This window comes from Vicugna pacos, chromosome 1 (assembly GCF_048564905.1).
Source record: "Vicugna pacos chromosome 1, VicPac4, whole genome shotgun sequence".
NCBI classification, from domain to species: Eukaryota; Metazoa; Chordata; class Mammalia; order Artiodactyla; family Camelidae; genus Vicugna; species Vicugna pacos.
Window position 1 is genome coordinate 43,664,533 of NC_132987.1, and position 23,995 is coordinate 43,688,527.

Sequence of the window (23,995 nt, forward strand, 5' to 3'; positions counted from 1 at the left end):
GGCAGTGCAAGAACCTGTAAGAGAAAAAGGTCAGTGGGAAGAGGCCATAGATCAAGAACACATCAGGAAGAGTGCAAGTCACGTGATCAAGGGGAGCTAGTTCACCATGGATTCTAGCTTCCTTGTGTTGGCCATTCTCATTTTCTTGTGCCAAGAAGAGGAACAGGAAGGATCATTTCCAATCTATTAATTTGAAGGCAATTGAAAATAGCCGTCAACTTCATCTATTAGTGCCAGTGTTGGAAATACCAACTTCCAAGACGGTTAGTGCCAGGATGATTGAAAGTGTTAGCCAGAGCAACCACATTCCCCCACACTCTATAGAATTACTCGTGGCAGGCAAACACGGTGGCCTGAATTGGCTGGAACACGTATGAGCTGTATGTACAGAATTGGCCATGGGTGTGTTGTTTCTTAACAGGAAACCGACCCATTTTGAGGACTCGTCTTCCCAAGCGCTGAGGACAGCTTTATGGGGAAACTCAGTTAATAAAAAAGGAAAACTGACTTGAAGAAAACAGTTTTTGTTTTCAGTTACATAGTTTTACAAATTAATAATTACTTTTAAACACGTCTTTAAAATTAGTTGCATTTTATGAAATAAGTCAAATATTTTTCATATACTTAGATACCAGTTTTAATAGGCAGGTCCATCTGTAAATTGACTTCTCCGCTGGAACGTACATGTGTTTGTAAACAGAGAGGTGGAAGACTGATTACATGTGGAGGTCCTTGGAAAGGTTATTTAATTTGCTCACTCCTGAGGCTTTGGACTACGCCATGCCTAAGTCATCCCCCCAAAGACTTTTGCGTATCTCCCCACGGTTCCCTACAACTTCTGGGATAACATTATTAAAAACCTCAGTTCAGTCTAAAATGTCACTCCGTAAGATGAAGTAACTACATTGCCATTGATTAACAATTTTGGTTGATATTTATCATCTAAGAATCTTGTGACACCTTTAGCTTCTAGAAACATTTTTAAAATCTATTCAGAGAGGCCTTACTTTGTTGGATGGCTTTGAGGGAGAAAGCATGTGCTAATAAGCGCATGTAGAAAATAGAACTTTGTATTCAGGCATATGTTAAACTCTGGTTTTGTGTTCTAGCATGCTCCCTTACCTCCTGGCTATTAATAGTGCAGGAGGAATTTATAAAAGTTTACTGAAAAACTCCATATTTTAAACATATATGGACATCAGAATAGATGAGTGTAATATTACATAACAGATTACCTCAAAACTTACACCTTGGTTTTAAAATAGTCACTTTGTTTTCTCATGGATTCTGGGTTGGGAATTTGAACAGGGCACTAGAGGACCAGCTAGTCTGTGTTCCACAGTTTCTGGGACTTCAGCCGGGAGGGCTCATTGGGTGGAACCTTCTAGCAGGGTCTTCACTCACAAGTCCAGTGGTCCCTGCTGGCTTGGATGGGACCTCGTGCATCTCAGGCTCCCTGACAGCATGGTGACTTCAGGGGAGTCAGAATGGCAAGAATGAGTGTTCCCAGGAAAAGACAGAAACTTCCTCACCTTTTCAGATCTCGCCTTGAAAGTCACAGAGCTTCATTTCCCCTCCATCCAGCAGTTACAGGAGAGTCTCCAGCCCACCCACATTCGAGGGAAAGGACCATAGGCTCTTCACTGGATGGGGAAGTCAAGGAATGTGTGGACATGTTTAAAATCGTAACCATGTGACAGAAGGTTCTTTTGACTCTCTTAGTCCATTAATCTTTCTCCCCTTAATCTTTGTGTAGCACATACAGTGTTTTAGGTCCTATGCCCTAAGATGATTAGATACAAGGTCAGGGAGTTTGAAAGTACAGCATAACTCTTTTCCTGCCCCTGCTCTCCTCTGAGTGTTCTGGGAAGAGGGGAAGGAAGACAGACGTGCACCCAGAGATGCAGTGGTAGGTTGGGACTCGGATCTGTGGCCGGCGCTGCTCCACTAGCCAGCAGGGCGTGACTCAGTGGTGCTCGAACACAGCTCTTCTCAGTAAACAGATGGAGCAGATCACTGCTTCTCCCTTAGCTGTAAGGAGTGGGAACCCATGAGAAAAACAGTATTCCTGCCAATTAATGTCTCTGCCTCAGTAGTCACACTTGAGAAGCAGGATCATGTATCCTGTTCTTTGGGTGACTCACCGGAGGTTAGCAGTGTTCCCTTTCCTTTGCTTTTTTTTTTGAGGGAATAATTAATATAGTTATACTCTTACTTAATAGCTAATTTTAATTTCTTAAACTATAGATCAGAAAGAAAAATATTCAAGTAGGTAGTAAAAGAGCAAAAGATAAAATGAGAAAATAGAGAATATATTCCTTAAAGTATTTTAAACCTTTTATTTAAAATTTATCCCCAAATTTCATTTTAAAGAGTGGAAAAAAATGTTTGATAAGGCGTTTTTCCCCCTTAGGGGGAAAATCTTTGTCCCTGAAGTTTATATTAACACATCTTGAAAAATGTTTCCAAGGATGAGTCACTGTCTGCTGTGTAGCCACATGAGTTACATTTCACACACTCCCCAGGCTGCCTGCTCTCCCCACTGCCTTTCTGACATTGGGCGCTCCCACAGTCTGGCAGAAACTTGGCCCTCTTCAGAATTTAGCAGGAACTTTGTAGGGCCTTAAAAGAACATCTGGACTCTGATTACTATTAGGACTTGTAACCAAACGTGTGACCCTTCTACAAAGAGAGTGAGGATGAGGAGGGAGCAGGGGCAGATGCAGGTGGAGTGTGTACTGAGTGTTATGAGGCTGGCTGGGACTTTTCCCCGAAGATGGTGCTACCCTTTAGTGTGTGTATCTAAAAGTGAAAAGAGGCACTTGTTTACCAAGGATCAGATTAATGAGACATCCAGACCAGGCGCAGTGAACTCTGTGTTATATAAATATATATAAATAAAAATAGTAATATAAAGATATAAATAGAGTTGCAGTGTCATCAGAGAGCTGGCTGCCTGAGACAGGCTGGGGGGAATGGACATTGAGCCGATCCATTGGGGTCTAGAACGTAGCTAATGTGCAGTGTGTCCTTGTTCAGTGGTAAGAGAGGTGATCGAGGCAGAGCAGGGAGCTCGGGACTGGGGAAGGACTGATCTGAAATACGCCACATACTCATGTGATTCAGCTGCAGGGAAACTGAGTGCATTTCTGGGGAGCACTTTTAACCAGAAATGGAGGAGAAGCGCCCTGGGCGGGAAACAGTTCCATTTGTCTGATGGCCCAGGGTGTTTCATGGATGCTCTCAGGCTATGGCTGGGTGTAGGATGACAGCAGATTAGCCAGAACCATGGATTCATTTGAGTGAGAAAAGGAAAAGAGCCAAAAAAGGAAGCAGTGCTGGTTTCTAATGCCTCACTCTACACCGCAGTGAGCACCTTGAGGTCTGTCATCGCACGGTTGGTTTGTGCTCCCAAGATTTCTTCACATTCTAGTAAAGATTAACTTTGTCCTTGAATGAACTTAGTGTGTGCGGTAAGAAAAAAGGATTTGGGTCTGCCTGAGGTTATAACAAGTCAGGGAACCCTGAGAATCTGCCCTTTTTTTTTTTTTTTTTTTTTTGGCTTGTGGACACTGGCAGTGGAATGTCCAGGACATCACTGGGGGTTCTATGGCTTCACGACCAATGAGGTCAGGAGCCCAGTGGCTAGGTCTGCTCCAGAATGGTCAAGGATGTGGGCTTCCCGCCGCCTCTCACCTCTTTCACTAACTGGGGGCAGTTTTTCTTCCTTACCTGGGAGAGCGGGAGCTCAGCTTAGGGAGATGCTGAGCCTGATTGTTCCTAGGCCCCACGTCCCTGCCCTCCCAAGGTGCAGAATGAGGGAGCTCCTGGGCGTCCATACTGCAGATCTTCCCTGGTAGACCAGCCAGCTCCACTGCCCTTTGAGCCCCTACTCTTACGTTCCTCTGTGTGACAGCCACCAGTGGCCTAGCAGCAGTAGCTGACCAGGACAAGGCCTGGGCCATGGGTGTCCCTGCTGCCTGTGTTTGAGCAGATTATTGATGACAGCAGGCCTACAAAGTGTCAAGAGATGACCCATTTCCATTAAGACTACGTTTTAGTAGGAAACTTTGCATGAAGCTGATTTTAAATTATTAAAAAGTAAGTTGCCTTTCCAAGCAAAGCTAGTAAGTCTCAGTAGTCCTGTGTACTTTAAATTAGATTTTATTAGGGGAGGGAATAACATGCCATAGATTATAATATCTCAAAATCATTTGGTGCCACGCTATGTATCAAATATGTAAGTTGTGATTTACCATTTGTAAAACTTGACTGACAGGAGTGGTTTGGACAGATTTAATTTCTGATAAACAATGATAAACATTCACGGTATCACTCAGCTTCTCTGAATCTTTTAATCTTCCAAAGCATTATCTTTTTTTCTTTTTTAAACTCTATCCATTTCTGTCAACAAGAAGAACTGGATAATATTTTATTTATAAATGCTATTTGCAACCTGGGATCCCACTTGGTTTATAAACAGATTCTTCACATCGCCCATGCCTTTGATCATGTACTTACTCTAATGCCTAAGCCTAAAGCCATGCGAGAGCCAGGCAGGGTGACACGTGAGCCTCCCAGTGCTGGAACCCATTGCGTTCTCCAGCCACACTTGCCGATCTCTCCACAGTAGATTACTTCTGCACTGCAGTGACTTTTGTGAATATTAATCTTCTTTCTTCCTAGATATCCCTTTTATATTAAACTCCATGTCAAACACAGAAATTTTCTTTTATTCAGAATCTTCTCATGTCTGAAATAATCTGTTAACCTACTTTCCCTTTTTTTCTTTTTATACTCAGTGACTTCTAAAAATTCCAATAAACTTTACTTTTTAAACTCTATGAAATATTTGTACAATCTTACCCCTTCAGACTCTACTGATTCTATTTCTAAAACTTGATTCTAAAGGTCCAATAACTCTGGGTCTTTCTCTGTGTTCTTGAGGTCCACACACATAGTAGTATATTTTGGAAGGTATTAAGATTGAAAATTTGGCATGATTTATCTAAACAAGTTATTTATTTAGCAATTGTTCTTGATCCTGAAGTAAAAAAAAAAAAATTTTGAGTGTTGGCAATACAGCAGAACATCTTGAAGGTCACAGAATGCCCTTCTCCCAAATCTTTCGTGAGCCCCCCCTGGTGCTGTGGCCTCTTAAAATAAAAGTCTTAATTCCTATCCTTGATGCCTTCCCATTCTTTTTTCTCATTTAAACCACAGTCTGGTTTTCACCAAATTAAAGCAAATCAACCTAGTAAGGAACAGGCTGACTTTTATCTTTGGCTGAAGTTCTAAGCACCAGAAATGGGCAAATGGAGACCAAACAAAGAAATAGGAAAAATGAGGCGGTGAAGGAGAGCCAGCATTGGGTTTGGAATGGATGAGGCTTCCGTGGCGGTAGGATGTGCCTTTCTTACACTGTTTACTCTGAGCTCAGAAATGGAGGAGGAAAGTAGGTAGATCACGCTACTGCCTGAAATGGATACAGAACATACCAGGGCGTGCAGTGCGTAGAGTGTAATCAGACTCCGGATGTAATTATGCAAATGTATGCAGAAACGGTTTTTCTATGAATAAATTGTCTGCAGCAACCTTAACACTCAAGGTTAAAGTAAGCATAAGGGCGTGATTTGCCAGCCACTGAGTGACTTTGCTCAAGTAGCAGCTGAAAAACATGCTTTACTGCTCCCCTTCCCACCTCCCTACCCCTAATTTTCCATTGTTGTACCTGAATGTACTTTGAACTCTTGATAATGTGAACTTTGGATCTTAGACTGTTAGGACTTCCACTCTCTTCCTTGGGAGGGAGAATCGGGAAGAGTTACTTGGAGAATGAATGTGGCATGCTTTTTAATCTGTTCGGCCTGGTGGTACTTCAGACTAGTTGCATGTTTATTTTTAATTAATCTTCACCTGGGATGTTTTTAGTAGTAAGCATTTGGAGACCTGCTTAAAGGAAGGAAATGCTTAAATTTGCTTAGGAGAAAAAAGTACTTTCTTTGTTTTTTATGTAATAAATTGAGAACTTCAAACATACTCCTAAAAGTCCTGGGCCCAGCTGTCTGATTAGAATGCTAAGTAAGATTAATTCAGTGTTAGCATGTGGTTTTCTTTTGCATGAACACAGATAAAATACTGTGGATTATGGTCATGAAATATTCTAGAAAACTGCTGATATGAGTATTCCATGCCTCTGAGCATGGCAGAGGGCAATTAAGTTTTTTTTCCCCCCTAAGATCTATTAAGAGAGCCCACTGGAGTGTTTTCTTTTTACTTCAAGGGATTTAAAGCATCATGTAAGGCTAGGAACACATTAAAGATATATTTCCAGCCTCATAAGAAACTTAAGAATGGCTGTAATACATATAGATGAATTCAGTTGATGTTTCAAGTGCTTATCAGACATTCAGTTCAGCTCTGCAAGCCTTGATTGAACTCCCAGATTGTCCAAAGCACTGCTGTGAGGAGACCAGATGTGGACAAGATGAGTCAAAGGCATGTGCCCGATATTCTGGGATGAGTAAACAAGCAGCTCACCAGCCGGAATGTACATGTGTGGCGCTGGGGGCCACGGCCAGGCAGGAGGGGAGAGAGAAGACCAGGGGGGACTTTCTGTGGCTTGTGGAGCTGCGCAGACTGGTCCTCAGGTGCTGGGCCGTCTGGGGCAGGCCATGCTGGTCCAAAGCTAGTGACTCTGTGAGGCTGCAGACTTACTCTTGTGGGTCAGGATGGGCAGTCTGATCAAATGAGGAAGATCTGAGAAACTGTGATCCCTAACGAGGATTGCCTTGTGACTGAAAGGGCCTTTTTTATTCTGTTATCTAAAGACCGCTTTAGAGACACCACGAGTAGTTATTACCCTTCTCAGTTAGAGAATTTTCTGTGGTGCCTTTACGTTAAGGATGGCATTTCATCATAGACCACTTTCCTTCTCTTGGTTTTGTTCATCCAAACTAGGAAATTAAATAGTTACTCAAAATGCTCCTTCATGTTCTCATTATTTTTAAAATGTATGAGCTTTGTTTCACTGTTTTCTTTTAGGGGAAAAGAAACAGTGGCTTCAGACAGTGCTTCTTTGGGAGCCAAAAGCACTGCAAGTTGACAAAGCTTTGTCCGGCAATGGGGTACACGTTCAGGCTGGCTGCTCGGAATGACATTGGCACCAGGTAAGGCGCTTCCTTGTCCTCATGCCTTTAAGCGTCTGTGTGGCGTTCCTGAGTCTTCCTCTCACGTGGCTGAAAGGCCCGGGGACGCCTCCTGCCTCCTTGCTGAACCAGTTGGAGATTTTCCAAAAGGGAATCCTAATCAGAGGCTAGAAGGCCCATGGCCTCTTTGCAGTGTTGCAGGCTGTAATGCAAAGGCCCACTAGGGGCCTCTGAGACTCAAGAGGAAGGTAACTATGGATTTTGAAAGGAATCCTCTGGGGGCTTTATTTTTTCAGATCATGTGCCATTTTCTTTCATCACTTTAGCAAGCTACTCATTGAGTTGCCTTTTTCAACTATGTGTGAGTGTTTCCTGATACAAAGAAAGAGGTGCTGGGCCATCCATTCTTGTCAGCCCCCAGCAGATACTCACAGGACTGAAGGATTAAATCTGGACCATGCGGGCACACAGCTTGCCTCCAAGCTGCTAGAGAAAGGCGAGAACAGGTTTATGGTGAAGCATCAATGGATTAAAGATGCTTTGAAAAGACCGTGTTTCAGTGGCACTTCCTGGGTAACTCTTGATTAAGGGAAAAACCTTTTTCTTTCATCACTGCTTGTTGAAAATCTTCTTAGAGGTTCGGCACATCATTGGTCTCAACCTTTTTTTCCAGCCTAAGAAACTTCTAAACATCACAAGGTTTTCAGCCCTCCTTTCCTACCCATGATAACTGTTGTATTTTTAGAGTCCTCTAGTTGAAAAGTTATAATGATAAAGGCTTCTCCAGTTCAAGGATTTGTAAATGAACTAGAAGCATCCACAAACTTTTGGAAAATAGCACTATGTATATTTGTAAAATTTTTATTCTGTCAATGGATAGTTATTTGTGCTCGCATTGATTGGAAGCCTCCTTGGTAGCTGTGGCTCATAGCTCATCAGCATCACATTGTGCTATGCTTTCTGCTGGGTGCTTTTGCGGGGGAAATAATTTTTAAATATATTGTCCTATAACAGTGTGTGCTTTTCTAGTAGCAGAATAAAGGGGGGAATTGGGCAAACTGAAGTCCAGGTGGGGAGTATCACACAAGGGATCCTTGCCTTCCTTTGCTCACTGAACCTGTCAGGCCCTAGACCTTCCAACCCCAGCAAGCTGCGCAAGTAGGTGGGTTTATCCCTGCTCTTTTGAAATGCCAAGACTCCTCCCAGGCTCCTGAATGTGTCACGCCAGGTCTTTTTCTCTCCAGTGGGTATAGTCAAGAGGTGGTCTGCTACACGCTGGGAAACATTCCTCAGATGCCCTCTGCACCAAGACTTGTTCGCGCTGGAGTCACATGGGTCACACTGCAGTGGAATAAACCAGAAGGTTGTTCACCTGAGGAAGTAGTCACCTACACCTTGGAAATCCAGGAGGACGAAAATGTAAGTTTGGCACATTTTATATCCTTGTGTGTGTTCTGTAAAGTCAATTTGATCATAACTACAGGGTGCACTGTGAAATTAGATTTGCTACCTAAATTTGATACCAAACGTTTAATTTCTACCACTGCAACCACCAGCAGAAACTTGTCCTTCCCACCCACAGTCTCCCCATCTCAGTACTGGCATCCCCGACCTTTCAGTTGAGGAAGCTGGAAACCCTTGGAGCCATCCTTGACCTCATGGATAATGAGTCAGCAAATCCCTTTAAATCTTCCTTCTAAAGTTATCCAGAAATCTGATCATTTCTCAGCATCTCCACAATTACTACCCTTTTTGAGCCACATTGTCTCCACCTGGGTTATTAGAATGGCCTCGTAAGTGTTTTCCCCACCTTCATCCTTGCTACACGAGTCTGTTCTGCACACAAAGCCAGAGATCCTGTTAAATACAAATACGATCGTTCCAGTGCTCTGCTCAGAACCCTTCCCATCTCGGTGCCTTCCCCTCTCTTACCGTGTGTCCTCATCAGTGTCCTTACCATGCCTCCCAGGCCCTGCGTTTCGGGGTCTTCATTTCTGCCCTCGCTCCTGCCCCTGCAGTCTCCCTGACCGCACCGAGAGTGCCCTCCCGCAGGGCCTCTGCCCAGCAGGCCCCTTCACATACGTGTGAGTCACTTCCCTCATTTCCCTCAGGCCTCTTCTCACATGTCACTTCTCTGGAGAGCCCTACCCTGACCACCCTGTAAAACAGCACTGGCCGAAAGAACGTTCTGCGATGATGGAAATGCCCTGTAATTTGTGCTGTCCAGTAAGATAGCGCCTAGCCACGCATGGCTGTCAAGCTCTTAAAATGTGGCTGTGGGCCCAAAGAACTGAATTTTTAATTGTATTTAATTTAAATTGAAAGAGCCACAGTGGCTGCCTTGCTGAACCTGCACAGCTCTGAGAGCCACACCCCCCTAGCTCCAGCACTCTGTCCTCTTACGCTGCTGTATTTTTCATCTCATAGCACTTAACACCGTGTGACATGCTTCATATTTATGTGTACAGGTTTTTAACTGCTTTCTCCACCTGTCCTATGTTTCCTACAGATAAGGCTAGGTCTGTTCTTGGGCAGTGCTAACCCCCAAGAGTGTGATGCACAGAAAGTGCTCCAGGATTGGGTGGGTGGGTGGGTGGCTGCAGGCATGATTGAGAATACTGTTGACTGAATTCTGTACATTCAATTTTCAGTGGGATATTTATCCCCTTGAAGGATTATGTCTTCCCTGTGAAAGCTGTCCTTTCCCCCTTGGCCAGAAGAGGACACTGTGTCAGAAACCCCAGGCCCGGTTTATTACATAGCACAGCACAACTTGACAACGAGGTCCTCAGTACAAGAGCCTTTTTTCATGACAGCGTTGTTAAATAAAGATTTTTTTTTAAGTACATACTGCTTTGTCGCATAGGATTTTTGGTAGTTAAATTTTTCATTTAAAACGCTTATCCAGTAACCAGAAAAAAGTTTGCTCTGTGAGAAAAGCACATGGTGGCATCTATTCCAAAGCAAATTTACACTCTCAAAGAGCGTTGTTCTCTTTGAAGTTAGTGTTAGTCTACAGTAAAGCTGCCCAGGTCCAGGGCACATTACAGTGTGGTAGAGGTACATTTTTACTTAAAGCACCTTGGGATTCTGACACTCCTTTTTTTTTTTTTAAATGCTATAGTTGCCCCACTGGTGATGATGGAAGGAGGCAATATAAAATCCCTACATACAAGGTATTTAATGCCCAGGTTTTATGATACTGATGTTTCTTTCTGGCTTTGCCTTTTCAGGATAACCTTTTCCACCCAAAATACACTGGAGAGGATTTAACTTGTACTGTGAAAAATCTCAAAAGAAGCACACAGTATAAATTCAGGGTGAGTCAGTCACTTTGGTACCTGAACTGCTTAAAAATGAAGCTGTTTTATGTTTCACCTCTTTACTGTTTTAAACCGACTCCACAGGTTAAAATTTTTTTAAGTTCGCTGCTCTTTATGCTTTGAAAGTAACATTTATAAAATATACACACTGTACTTTAATTTTAAAATCCATTTTTGAGAAAGGAAAGTGTCATAGTGTTTTGTAATAAATTGCATTACAGCATGGCCAGATGCCCTTGCCCGGGAGGGCCCAGCCAGGTGCCCAGCGCACCCATCTCTCACCTGCTCTTCACACCTTTCTCTGCACAGTTTCTCCTTTTAGTCGGATTTCCCTTTTACTCTCCATGTTCCTTTGGTCTTCTGCGCATTTTCTCTTTCTCACACACTTTTCTTTTTAATTCTATTTCCCACCCCCATCCCCCCACACCCCTACCCCTGCCCCAACGTAGGCTCTGCTTTGGGCATTAACAACCACCATTGATGCCACTGTGGGTCTTTGTGTTGTCCCTGCAGGCTACCGGGCTGCCTTGCTGGTTACTGAGCCCACACAGCTCGCACTTCCTGGAGCGACAGTGTGCACTTTGGAGAGATGGCTATGTTTTATGAGTCCACCTTTCCTTCTCTTACTTTGTGGGCCACATGGTGTCACTTGACATGTAGTAGTCACTCAGTAACCAGTGGTCAGACTGTCAAGTGGGATGTGTGACTATTAGAGGAAAATGATAGTTTTTGATATTTTTAAAACCCCTTGTTGTCTGATGCTGGCTGTGAGAACTAGGTATACTGCTGACGTTTCTCCACAAGGTGGCATTGCCCTGCTCTGAAATAAGCAAGGTTATTGTTATCTGCTTTTCTCATGTTTTCCTTCTATAAAACATTATGAACCAGATGGTGACATTACTGGTTTTGTTTTGTCCTCTTGAAAGGGTGAAAGTGTCTTTAGCTAAAACCCACCTTACTGTTTTATTTTCAATTGTTAATAGCTAAACCATACAGAAAATGAGTACTCCATTAAAGAAAAGCTTATAAATTAGTAGTTTGAGATTGAGAGAGGAGAGAATATGGGTGTGTCTGCGAGTTTATGGATACATTGATCTTGCCATATTGAAAGTCGGCGCTGCTTTCATACCTAATTTGTATCTAAAGCGTGTTAATGTTTTCTCGGTTGTGTTACAGCTAACTGCTTCTAATATGGAAGGGAAAAGCTGCCCAAGTGAAGTTTTGGTTTGTACGACGAGTCCCGACAGGCCTGGACCTCCTACAAGACCCCTCATTAAAGGACCAGTTACATCTCATGGCTTTAGTGTCAAGTGGGGTATGTTTTATTGCTGTCGCTGCTGCTGCTTTTTTGACAGGTTTTTAAAAAACTGATTAATTTCAGTAGTGACAAACCGATAAACAAACAAACCATAGTATCTGAGGGAGTTCACATTTGGAATATACGTATGAGAAACATCCTGAGAATTCCACAGATTGGTAAATATGACAATTTTAAGAGCATTTAATTTATGATTTTACGCTATTAAATGTTTTTCCTCCTATATTTTTAATGTATTATTTGAGTATAGCAATCTCTGAATATGTATTTCATTCTTCAGTAGCTTAAAAAGCAGCAATTTTTAATACAAAAATTGATTTATAAAGTTAATATTGAAAATAAATTTCAGAATTTAGATATGTCATCTTAATTACATTTTGATAAACAGAATGTTTAAGCTATAATGAATTAGGAAAATGTTAGTTTTTGCTGTTGTTTGTATGTAATCAGAAGTCTTAAACTTCAGGAATTTTTCGTATTAAAGTTTATCATGTGTTTGTGGAAACCTGGTAGAAGGTAGGATACTGTGGCTCACCTGCTACATGGGTTATTTCAGTGAAATAACTGCCATTAGAATGTTGAGAAACATTTGCAATTGTATGTTAAACTGTTGTGATGTGTATGATTATCACTGGTATCGTATAATAATAGTAACTACCTAACAGGCGAAAAAACAAAGTAGAAATCTAAAATAAGATTTTACCTGGCAGTCAAGTAATATAAAAGGAGTTTAAAACATTATTAAATCATTATTGGAGACCAACCACTGAGACATGTAACTGCTTTAAGTTACCTAGCAATTTTGAGGCAGAATTACTCCCTGGAAGATGGATGTGATTAAGAGAAACTGTAAAAATCTAGGTGTGCTTTTTGCCAGATCTAAAGCTTTTTTCTCAGAAAATCTTAGAAATTTCTGTCAGCCCTGAATATTTACTTTGATTAGCCATACTATATGCTGTATATGTTTTTAATTATTGCTGTAAATATCTGAAGTATGTATATATTAATGGGAAGACCAAGTGAAAGGAGTTGGAATTAGTTTCCAAGTCTGTGTGAATAACCTGAGGGTGTGTCTAAAATACAGAGGTGCCCAGTTGATAGTAGAGGTGAATTCTGTATAGTCTTGTAAAATTATAATGCAAGGTGTTTTTCCACTCAGAAAAGAAAACTCTTGCAGGCCCAGAATTTGCAGACAAATACCCAAGGTACATAAAGTTTGCTTAGCAGCAAACTGTGATGGACCAGATTTATTATATTCTGATGTTTTATTTATTTTGTCAGTAAGTTTTGCACCTCCCTTTCTTTCCCTCTCCATCTCTCAGAAGGACCTGGTCACTGATGATACAAGTGAAATAAAAAAGAATAAAATCATTTTACAAAAAAAGAATAAAATCATTTTACAAAAAGAAATATATGAATGGTTCATCTTATATAAATACTGAAGAGCAGGCTTCAGAATTCTCAAAATAAATACATGAGCATAACTCTTAGAAAAATAAATTCATGTTTTGAGTTTTATTCATCTTTCACTAAATAAATGCTAACTCTTTGACATTTCTAGCTCTACAGACTTTGAATAATTAGAAGGTTTTATGGTGTTTTTGTTTGTTTCTTCTGTTTTTCAAGAAAGGAGTTGAGTGAAATAGTAATTATTGTGCCTTTTGGTTGAATCCAGAATTGAGGCAATATAATGTTGTATGATTCTATGTGTTCTAATAATATTTACCAGCAAAAATCCATATGCTTTTTTTTTTAACATTTTGTTTGTTTGTTTGGAGGGGTACATATATTTTTATTGAAGTATAGTCAGTTTACAATGCTATGTCAGTTTCTGGTATACAGCATAATACTTCAGTCATACATGAACATACATATATTTGTATATTTCATATTCTTTTTCACCATAAATTACTACAAGATATTGACTATAGTTCCCTGTGCTGTATAGTATAAACTTGTTTATCAAATTTTGTGAGACGACTCCTGTATTTTGAAGCGAGAAACACTCTGCCAGAGTTCAGTAGGTGTTCTGTGTGATTTGGTGGGTTTGTAGACGTAATTCTTGGTGTATTTGTGGGAGAGGGCGAGCTGTGAGTCTCTCTGCCATCTTGGCATCTCCCTCAAGAATCAATATGCTTTTATAACTAACAAGGCATTTGCTTATTTTCCAGATCCTCCAAAGGACAATGGTGGTTCAGAAATACTCAAGTACTTGCTGGAGATTACTGATGGAAATTCTGAAGGTGAGGTTTTTGGAACTTGTTTCATTCAAATCCAGTAGCAAGCCCTATTTTCTAATAAGAAACACATCTGTGTAATAATAGTGGGCAATTGTCTAATTCTGTTAAACTACATTTATGATTATACTTAATCACATATTGACAGTTTTTTTCTTTCAAACACAGCATCAGAGATGAGAGTCTGCTTGAAATGTACATTTTCATCATGTTTTTCAAATTTTTTAGTCATGCCTTTAAGCCAGTCGCCCTAATTAATAGAATAAATATGTTTCTCATCTCTCGGCACACTTTCTCTGGAAATTCTTATAAGCAGAGGAAATGTCAGAAGCAATCAGCAAGAAGGATAAGTTGGAGACAGCAAATGAGTTTGGTAATCTAGAAATTCTCAGGTACAATGAAGGCAAAATACAGTATTGTGGGCTAATGACGAGTGTCACACTTTATAACAAGTTTGGAAAATATCGTTTTATTTTTGTCATGATTTCTGAGTCCGATTGTTTATTCACTGCTGGTCACATTAGGTAAAGTAAAGTGGGACAATGTTACAGATCAAATTCCTGCTATGGTGCCTTTTACATACATATGGCAAAAAAGGAAAGAGTTAACAATAACTTTTACAAACAAGCGATGCAGGCGTGCAGCTTGCTTTTTATCCTGTGCCACGATAGCCACCTGGGGTGTTTTGTTTTTCACATCAGTCAGTCCCTATTTTAAGCTGAAAACCTGAGAATGCTTTGAGACGGACACAGCTGTTCTTAACAAAAAATCATATTCTCTGCTAAAAATCTCACCTACCTAGGAGAGAAGTCACGTATGTGCAGTGGCTTATTGTGAAAACCTAAGTATATATCGAATTTCCCTGGCTCTCTTGACCACTGATGGTGAATGAAAAGTTAGATGCCACTCTGGGCTTACAGTTCACAACTGTGCCAGCACATGACGTCAGCGATTAATTGAATCTCCTCAGTCTTCCTTGTTCCCAGTTGCCTTTTCAGTGCCGGTTCTCTAATAGGTAATGTCAGAATGACTGTCTTTAATAGTCCCCTTTGTTTCGTGGCCCTAGTACACATGACTTCATTGTAACTCAAACCTAATAAGCAGCTTAGGGCATTTGTGGGAGTTACTTTAGTAACTATCATGGAACAGGGTAAAAGTATTTTCCCTAAAACAACTTCGTGGCGTAAAGGCCTTCGTAAAATAATCTACTGGGAAGATGTCATTATTGGGAGCAAACCAGAGAAGGAAACAGCCCAGATTTGTGGGGCAGGTGGGCAGTCTGGTGAGACAGCCCCGTGCTCTTCACCTGGTGGCATCAGCTTCACCCAGGCCCCTCTGGTGGCCCCGCTTGCTGTTTTTTTAATCCTGAGAAGTAGTCAGATAGCTTGTGTCACACTGTTTCTGCAGTAATGTGTCCCTCTCTCGGGAATTTTTATCTTTTAAGTGGGGCTCCATGAAGACATCCGGCCTTTACCCAAAGGACTTGTCTGTAAGGGGAGAGTTTCACTAGGAGAAACTTGTCAACAGCACCCCAGGCTGACCGGGAACCTCACGGCTGAGCAGCCTTCCCCAGGCCCGGCCAGTCCCAGAGGCTTCTCACAGGAGGACCACTTGACAGCTTGCTCCACACTGTCCTCTGTCTCCTGGTACCACTCCCCCCAGGCCAACCACAGGTTTCATGTACTTTCCAGCATCCAAACCTCACAATCAACAAATGCAGTCATAGTGATATTAAGTCGTCTAGCCAGCAGTACTAAGTATTAAAAATGACCCCATGTTATTATAGTATTTAACTTTGTAAAGGAAATGGAAGGAGAGCCCTGTGGGTATTAAACAGAAAAAAAAAGAATAGGAGCTGCTGATTTTCATGGAAACCACTTAGAGCTTTTCCTTATCAGGAATGGTGGCTACATTTTTACAAAAGGCCATCAACTCATATGTGGGTCTTGTTTTGCAGCGAGTCAGTGGGAAGTGGCATACAGTGGATCAGCTACAGAGTACACGTTCACCCACCTGAAACCAGGCACTTTGTACAAACTCCGAGCATGCTGCATAAGTACTGGTGGACACAGTCAGGTTGGTTTTGTTTCGGTATAGAAGTAAACATCTTTGGTCAAATTCAGACAACCTATCTGTAACATCAGAATAAAACTGCTATTTAAAATGTCTCTTGCCAGTGCAACCTGCCGTGATATCACGTCATGAATTCAGTGTTTTGAATTGTGCTTTAGAGGATATGAGAAGATAGGCCCACATAATTCTCAGTTGTGTTGCTTTCCTAGTACATCTGTCACTTAGCTGTTTCTTAGATTTTGGTGTGATCTCGTGACAGTTGAGAATTGAGGGTGGTCTGGAATTTGCATTTGCTTTAAATAAGGGGGTGAATCTCAATTATTGCAGTGATACAAAAACAGAATTTAGAGTCAAAAACAGCTTGTGAGACTATGAGACGCACCTTCCTCGAGGTACTTTACTGCCATCTGCTGGAAGATGATCATAAAAGTCGTATAAGCCTTATATGATGACTGAGCTGAATGGCACCCCTGCAACTGTGCCGGGGGGAGGGGGGACAGCCTGTATATCTGTCGGCAGCAGCGGTTCTCTTGTAGTCTACTTTTTAAAAAAAATTGAAGTATAATTAACTTAATACTATTACATTAGTTTTAGGTGTACAGCATAGTGGCTTAACGTTTTTCTACATCACAAAATGCTCACCACTTTTGTCTACAATTTATATGACCTTAGACCACCAGTTAACTTGTCAGGAGCCTTGGTTTCAGCCTCAGTCTTCTCATAGACTCAGAATAACCTAAGAAACGCACATGAAGTGCTCTAGAAATGAGATAATTATTATCTGAATGGCTTTAGCTTAATATTCAGAAAGTGAGTGAGAAGCAATATGGTAAAAGATGTTTTTATTGTAGCGATATTTACCATTATGGTTTGAAACCATTAGTATTGAGAGAGAGGAAGAGAGCAGTGGTGGCCTCTAGCCCTGTGCTGAGCTGACTTTTCAAGAGAATACCTGCCATTAGGGTGCCTGATTTTGCCAGTCAGCCCCCCTCCAGTGTCTTCTTATGTTTCTTTTCTCCAAAAGGAAAGTGGTACTGCAATGTCTAGACTGTTCATGTAGGCAGACTTTTTGGGAAAAGAGGGTCCAGTTAGACCATTTATGGGCATTGCGCCTGAGGGCGGGGCGTATGCACATCAGAGCCCCAGGTGATTAGCGAGCGCCTCCCACGTGTAAGGGGCTGCACAGCAGTGCTCCTTGACTGTTTAGGTTCTTCTCCTCAGGAAGGAGGATGAGTTTAGTGAGATGCAGAGCTGCATCTTGCTTCTCCTATCTTAGAAAGGGGTCAGCTTCCATACCACCAACTTTATGCAACCAGATCCTGCCAAAAAAAAGAAGGCCTGCTTATTTCAGTGTTAACAGAACTTGTTGGTTAATATCAGACTCAGCTGATTAATATTGATCTTATTTGCATCTCTGCTTTGTACGTGGATGGTTGGCCATTTATGGCACCATTTGAAAATTTCATCCAGCTGTTGTTTTGTATTCTCTTCCATCCTCATGAAGGGTCTCTCTAGTTATGGTTTAAAGGAAAATAACTGTGTGCCTAGGATGCACAACACTCGTGTATATGAATCTGACTTCAGAAAGAATTCTTTTTACCAGTGCCATATGCAGTGTATGTCCATACTTATAACACACACACACAGATGAAAAGCTTATTCCATAAAGAGTGTACACATTCAATGTGCAACCCCCTTTTGGTAACATTTGCAATTATGGGGTGAAATTTGCCTGATATATAGAGCTCAAATAAATTCAAAGTAACTAAGAGATGGTTGTCTCCGGTATTTCTCCTGCAGTGTTCTGAAAGTCTCCCTGTTCGCACACTAAGCATTGCACCAGGTCAGTGTCGACCACCGAGGGTTTTGGGTAGACCAAAGCACAAAGAAGTCCACTTAGAGTGGGGTGAGTGAACAAATCTTCACATTGACGATTTGGACAATTTGGAGATTGAGTTTAAGACTTAATGTTTTGTAATTAAGTTCCAAATCTTCCTTATGAAAACCATGTTTGTTTCTGTTGAAAATTTCATGTTCTTTGTAATGTGTGTGGGCTTGGGTTTGTTTCTCCCTAGCGCTATCACTCGTCCTCCCGTTCCTGATGGCGCCTCTTATGCTATTCATCCTCTGCCCTTCAGAGGGCACTTTCCTAGAAAATCTCTCAGAGAAGCTGGTCTTTTCGGGAATATTTCAACTTTATTCATAAATTAAAAGTTGTGCTCAATTTAGACATGAAACCAAGACATGGTTCATAAAGTAACATCTGATTCCTCCTTGTCTGCTGCCTTGTCATGTTTGGGTCCTGGTGTTTCACAGTATTGACTCAAGTTGTATTAGCATTTCCTGTCGCGTCAGCAGTTTACAGCATGTAAAATTGTAAAATAAACCTGCAGAATGCTGCCAGACTATTTTTCCCCACCACTTATGTCTAAAATATGATCATATATTGTGCCAGTTTGGGGTTCTCCAACTTGATTTACTGGGTCATTTGATCTCAAATTAAAGAGAAGATCCCCCCCCCCCCAGTTTCTTCCCCATACTTTGCATTACAACGTAAAGAAGTGCTTTTGGAATTTTTATTAGTGTCGTTAAATGTACTTGCTTTGCAAAGTATGCATAACATCATTCAAGAACTTTCTTTTGCATGTCTTCTCTTTTTTGAATTGGAGGTTCTTCTGTAAATACTGAGGACAGGCCACCTACCTGACATTTTGCAAACCTTGTGGAAAGTCAGGTGTGATAGGGTCAACTGGAAACACAAAAATGTTCTAAGGTGAGAAATATTCTCCGTTCCCAGATGTTCCTGCCTCAGAAAGTGGCTGTGAGGTCTCGGAGTACAGCGTGGAGATGACGGAACCCGAAGACGTGGCTTCTGAGGTGTACCACGGGCCGCAGCTCCAGTGCACCGTCGGCAGCCTGCTGCCCGGAACCGTGTATCGCTTCCGGGTGAGGGCTCTGAACGACGGAGGGGTGAGTACCAGCTCGCGCACCGCCGTCTCGGCAGTTCTGGTTCTCCCCTCCTATGACTCCTCTGCCATATCGATCCAACCTTGACGACCGTTAAGGAAGTGTCTGTGAAATCTCATTTCGGAAAGTCAATTGTTCTGATTTCATGTAGACCCAGCCTTGGAAATTCCGTTCATTTGTCCTTCTATCATTCTCTTAAGATAGAGTTCAAGGTTAATAAGAACATCACCTGTTAGATGCTTTTGGTGTTTTTAAAATAATTTCCTTTCTTCTTGTCGGCTGTATTAATCAGGTATGGGAAATTAGTAGTACATAATATTCCTTTACCATGTTGTCTAAATTACCCAGCAGTGTCTTAGGTCAGTTTTTAAAACTGGATTGTGGGTAGAGGCTAGGGAGGCTAGCTTATTGGTTTTTATTTCAACTGAACACCGTAGAGATGTCTGGCCCTTTCCACTACTCCATTTGGAGCTGTTGAGCTGGGCTATTAGAGATTGAAAGAGTGTGTATGTATTGTATCCACAAAGGTGATTGGTTTGGGGGTTTTTTCATTGCAGAGTGATACGGATTTGAGGAAATTCATAATAAAAATGAAGTGACCCAGAAACTCTAAGGGCTTTCTGGTGTGTCAAAGATGTTTCTATAAAACAAGGTAGAAGGGTATGGGTAGAGCAGACAGCCTCTAGGGCCCCATGAAGTGCCAGTGATATGTATAGATAGTCCATGCCAATAAACAGATGTCATTAATTGATGAGATTTTTACAAGTAAGAAGGCCCAACTGGTGACAGGAAGTTGACAATGACTCTTCTAGTTCTCAGTGGTCCTGTTCACACCTTTCAGAAGTGAAGTGTGTTTGTCTTTAGTCTATTTAATGTTAGGCACAGCTGACTATGAAAACATTTGATTTGAGGTAGGATCCTTGAATAGGAACTGGATTTCTTCTAATTCCTCGTTAGGAAAGAATTTCAGATACAGCACAAATATTTAAATTTAAAAAAAAAAAGCCAAACACTAGACAATGAACATGTATTGGTGAGAAGTTAAGAAAGCCTAGGCACCCAAACTTTGACAAGTAAAAAGAGGGTGGATGGTGGTGATCACTGTTGCTGGAGAAACCCTGTTTTCCTGTTGTTCTTGTACTTTTCTCCCATCAACTTTTCAGAGGATTTCTGCCATAATAAATGTGCAACTGGACTAATTTGGGTTTTGCTTTCTCTCCCCTTTCACTAACTTATCATATAAAGAAACTATCTTCAGCCTTGTTTTAAAATTGTGTTATATTGGAAGCTAACCATATATTTGACTTGTGGTCACCTTCTACAGTCCATTTTAGAGAGCTTCTCCCCCATCCCCACCCCCAGAATATTTGCAAGTTGTACTAGAAAAGGAGAAGGTTTTTTCTTAAATCTTTTTTTCCCGTTTTGAAAAACATAGTCACATACTTCATTAGCCTGAAAATTGCTTTACTCTTTGCTGCAACTCTTTACAGTATCACACATTCCACTATTAACATGGTGGTTATGGCTCTCTCAGAATGTTTTAAATCTCTAGTGATGATTAGGTCTGTGCAGTGTGGTTACTGATGGTGATAGAATGAGACACGGAAGGCAGTGTAGATCTTCAGATAGTTGAAATGGTGGAACATACATGCTGGGGAAACATTACCAGGAGCATTGGTTTTCAAGATGGAAATACCAATAACTAGAAGAAATACTCAAAATTTGATAACCGGCAATTCCAAATAAATTTTAATGCATTAAAAATTGAACTGCAGTATATATCTGACTTAGTTTTCTTTGATTCCCTCTGAGAAATTAAAGCAGAATGCTATGGTATATTAGAAGTCAGCATTTTTTGGTTTCTTTTGTCACAGCAAAAATGTTTGGTAAACCAACTTTCTAATCCTTTTGAATTACATATATTTTATAATATATTTCATTATGTATTTTATAGAAATATATATGTAAAATAGATATTTACCACTCAGGGAATGTATGTGGAAGAAAGTCTACATGTTCAGTTGAAATTGAACGCGATTAGGTAATAATTTTAATCAGTTGTATTGATAATGGCATTAGCTTAGCCCTTGTTTGGTTATAAGCTTGTGTTGTATGTGCGCCTGCACGCATACACACAACGAATGTACGCACACACACACACAAACAAACATGTGTTTTTCTCTTTCAGTATGGTCCATATTCTGACGTCTCAGAAATTACCACTGCTGCAGGGCCTCCTGGACAATGCAAAGCACCTTGTATCTCTTTTACACCTGATGGATGTGTCTTAGTGAGTTGGGAGGTAAGTTAGGCACAAGTTTTGCATCAATTTGTTTCTTCTTCATTATTTGCTCCCAATGCAAGTTATGAGGAAGCTACAAAGCTAGAATTTACATGTAGGTGATTTTTACACAGTAATCTGCCTTCAAACTTGCCAAGAGTTGTGGAAATTTTACCACCTGTCAGAATTCAAATGAAAATGAGTATTTTTATTTTTTAATTTTTTTTTATTTTTTATTTTATTTTATGTATTTATTTATTTATTTTTGGTGAGGGGAGGGAATGAGGTTATTTATATACTTATTTGAATGGAGGTGCTGGGTTAAGTATCTTTTTCATGCCTCTCTTTTGCATGTATCTGGAGTATCCTGTGGCATGTTGCTCTCTTTCCCAGTTCAGTTAGTAGAACACAAACTTCATAGGATTTTCTTGTTGGTGAATTTTACCAGTTAAATTTCTGTTTTCCAGAGTCCTGAAAGCTCTGGTGCTGACATTTCAGAGTACAGGTTGGAATGGGGAGAAGATGAAGAATCCTTAGAACTCATTTATCATGGGACAGACACCGGCTTTGAAATGAGGGATCTATTGCCTGCTGCACAGTATTGCTGTAGACTACAGGTAGGCTGACACTATTCGGACATTACTCACACACACTGGTGTTCTATGAAAGACTCTTGGGAAACTTACTAAAAGGCTTGTGATAGAGGCCATCAGGAGGGATGATATGGAAAAGAGAGTCCTTTTAAGTAAAAATAAATGTAATTGTTTTGGTATTTTACAGTTAATTTTTGCATCTCTCGGAGGTCTTGAAATGTCAGAACAAAGCCAGATTCTTCTCCACTGTACTTCTCGCCATTCTTGTGTCTTGCTGGTCGGTCAGTTCTCCAGGACTGAGTCCAAGGCAAAGGTGGCACAGCTCCTAAGGGAAGATGCCTTCTGTCTGAATTTCCTGAGATGCACATTTCAGTGGGAAAGCCACTCAGACAAAAGGCAAAAAAGAAGAGTTTTGCAGATTTAAATACATAAAGAAGCAAAGATGCCAGATTTAGGTTTCCACCAGATTTAAGTCCATGTACGCTCAATGTCTCTGGCCTCTTTGGAGAAAATATTCCTTTCACAAGTTAATTTTCCAGATCAACTGAACCTTTTCTGTTAAATTCTGAAGTCTGTTCATAAACAGTTCTAGCTAAACTCTTCCATTATACACACCTTCTTTCCTTCTCGAATGAAGGGTCTGGGATGTAATCAACCCTTTGTCAGTGAGTCAGGGTCATAGCACATTATCTGAGCTTTATAATAGCAATGCTGAGTCATTGGGAAAAAGTTAAATTCTGTGCTACACTCCTGTTTTTGGAACAAGGAAGGATATAAATAAAAACTGTCTGCCATCACAGGAAAGAACTTCAGTCTGCTTTTCAAGTTTTGGTCGCTCTTTAAAATGTTCTGCTTCCTTTTTTTTCCTTTCGAGGTATATGTTGTCACTTAGCATTAACTTCCCAAAATTGCATTTTAAAAGATAAAGATACATTAGTAAGAATAGAGCCCGCATAGTAATCTTGCCTCCATGTTCCAACAGTCAGAAATAGTAAATATTTTCACATGTCTGTACTTATTTGTCATAAAACGAGTCAGATCCTGTGGAGGGGATAGTACGTTCAAGACTGCCATTGTGATGCTACAGAATTGCCAGGAAAAGGGTCTCCTCAGCTTATATTGATTTCTTGATAACTTATGGACCAAATATGAGTTATTTTCATTTGACATTACCACAAAGCCAGGTTGACGCTGAATATTCTTTTGAATATTTGGTGCCTTAAAAATTAAACCACTGTCATACCTCTACTGTGTTTTATAAAAGTTGGGTGGAACATTTCTTGTTTTGCTCAGGAATTTTGAATTTTTATATCCATCCTTAGGAACATTTTAAGCAACAAGTACCCAATAATTCTTTTCACATGAGACATATTGTATATTATAGGCATACTCTTAAATTTAGTAAGATTCTTTTGAATTCCTTTAAAAACTGGTAATACTAAGTGGTATTAATCAAGAAAGCATTGTCCATAGAATGAAGCTACTAAAAGAAAGCTGAGTCCTGGGTGGGATCCTGGAATAGAAAAAGAACATTATTGGAGAAACTGGTAAGATTTGAATCAAGTCTATACGTAGTTAATACCATTATACCAGTGTGAATCTCCGTTTTGATCATTGTTTTACAGTTAGGTATTAGGGAAAGCAAGGTGAGAGGTACATGGGAAAGATACATGGAAATTTCTCTGCACTATTTTTACAACTTTTCTGTAAGTCTAAAATTAGCTTGAAATGAAGTGGGTTTTATTGTTTGGTTTTGGCTTTTTTGTTTGTTTTTTTTAGGGTGTTTTTCTTTTCCTTTTTTCTTTTTTTGATTTTTTGTTTTTGTTAAATAGGAAAATTGTTATTGCTTTGTTGTTCTTGGAAAGGAGAGAAGTGAAGCCCTGACAGTTGGCCTGACACTCTGCCAGGATTTTACATGTTAACAAATTTAATCTTTACGATAACTATGAATTAAGTATTACTATCCCCATTTTCCATTTGGGGAAACAGACTCAAATGTTAATTTGCCTAAGATCACACAGTTAGCAAATAATAGAATCACGATATGAACAAAGC

At 40.5% G+C, this 23,995-nt stretch overlaps 1 protein-coding gene across 4 annotated transcripts in view; it reads left to right on the top strand.

Annotated features, from left to right (window-relative positions):
• The window catches only part of FNDC3B (fibronectin type III domain containing 3B), a 311,856-nt gene that overhangs the window by 247,468 nt on the left and 40,393 nt on the right, over positions 1-23,995 (top strand). For all 4 annotated transcript variants that reach the window (XM_072960949.1, XM_072960966.1, XM_072960956.1 and 1 more), the window contains exons 12-21: positions 7,045-7,169; positions 8,393-8,567; positions 10,382-10,468; positions 11,648-11,786; positions 13,961-14,032; positions 15,984-16,102; positions 17,900-18,005; positions 18,897-19,069; positions 21,255-21,368; positions 21,815-21,964. In XM_072960949.1, coding sequence (XP_072817050.1) covers positions 7,045-7,169; positions 8,393-8,567; positions 10,382-10,468; positions 11,648-11,786; positions 13,961-14,032; positions 15,984-16,102; positions 17,900-18,005; positions 18,897-19,069; positions 21,255-21,368; positions 21,815-21,964 — 1,260 coding nt within the window. The remainder of the gene's footprint in view (positions 1-7,044; positions 7,170-8,392; positions 8,568-10,381; positions 10,469-11,647; positions 11,787-13,960; positions 14,033-15,983; positions 16,103-17,899; positions 18,006-18,896; positions 19,070-21,254; positions 21,369-21,814; positions 21,965-23,995) is intronic.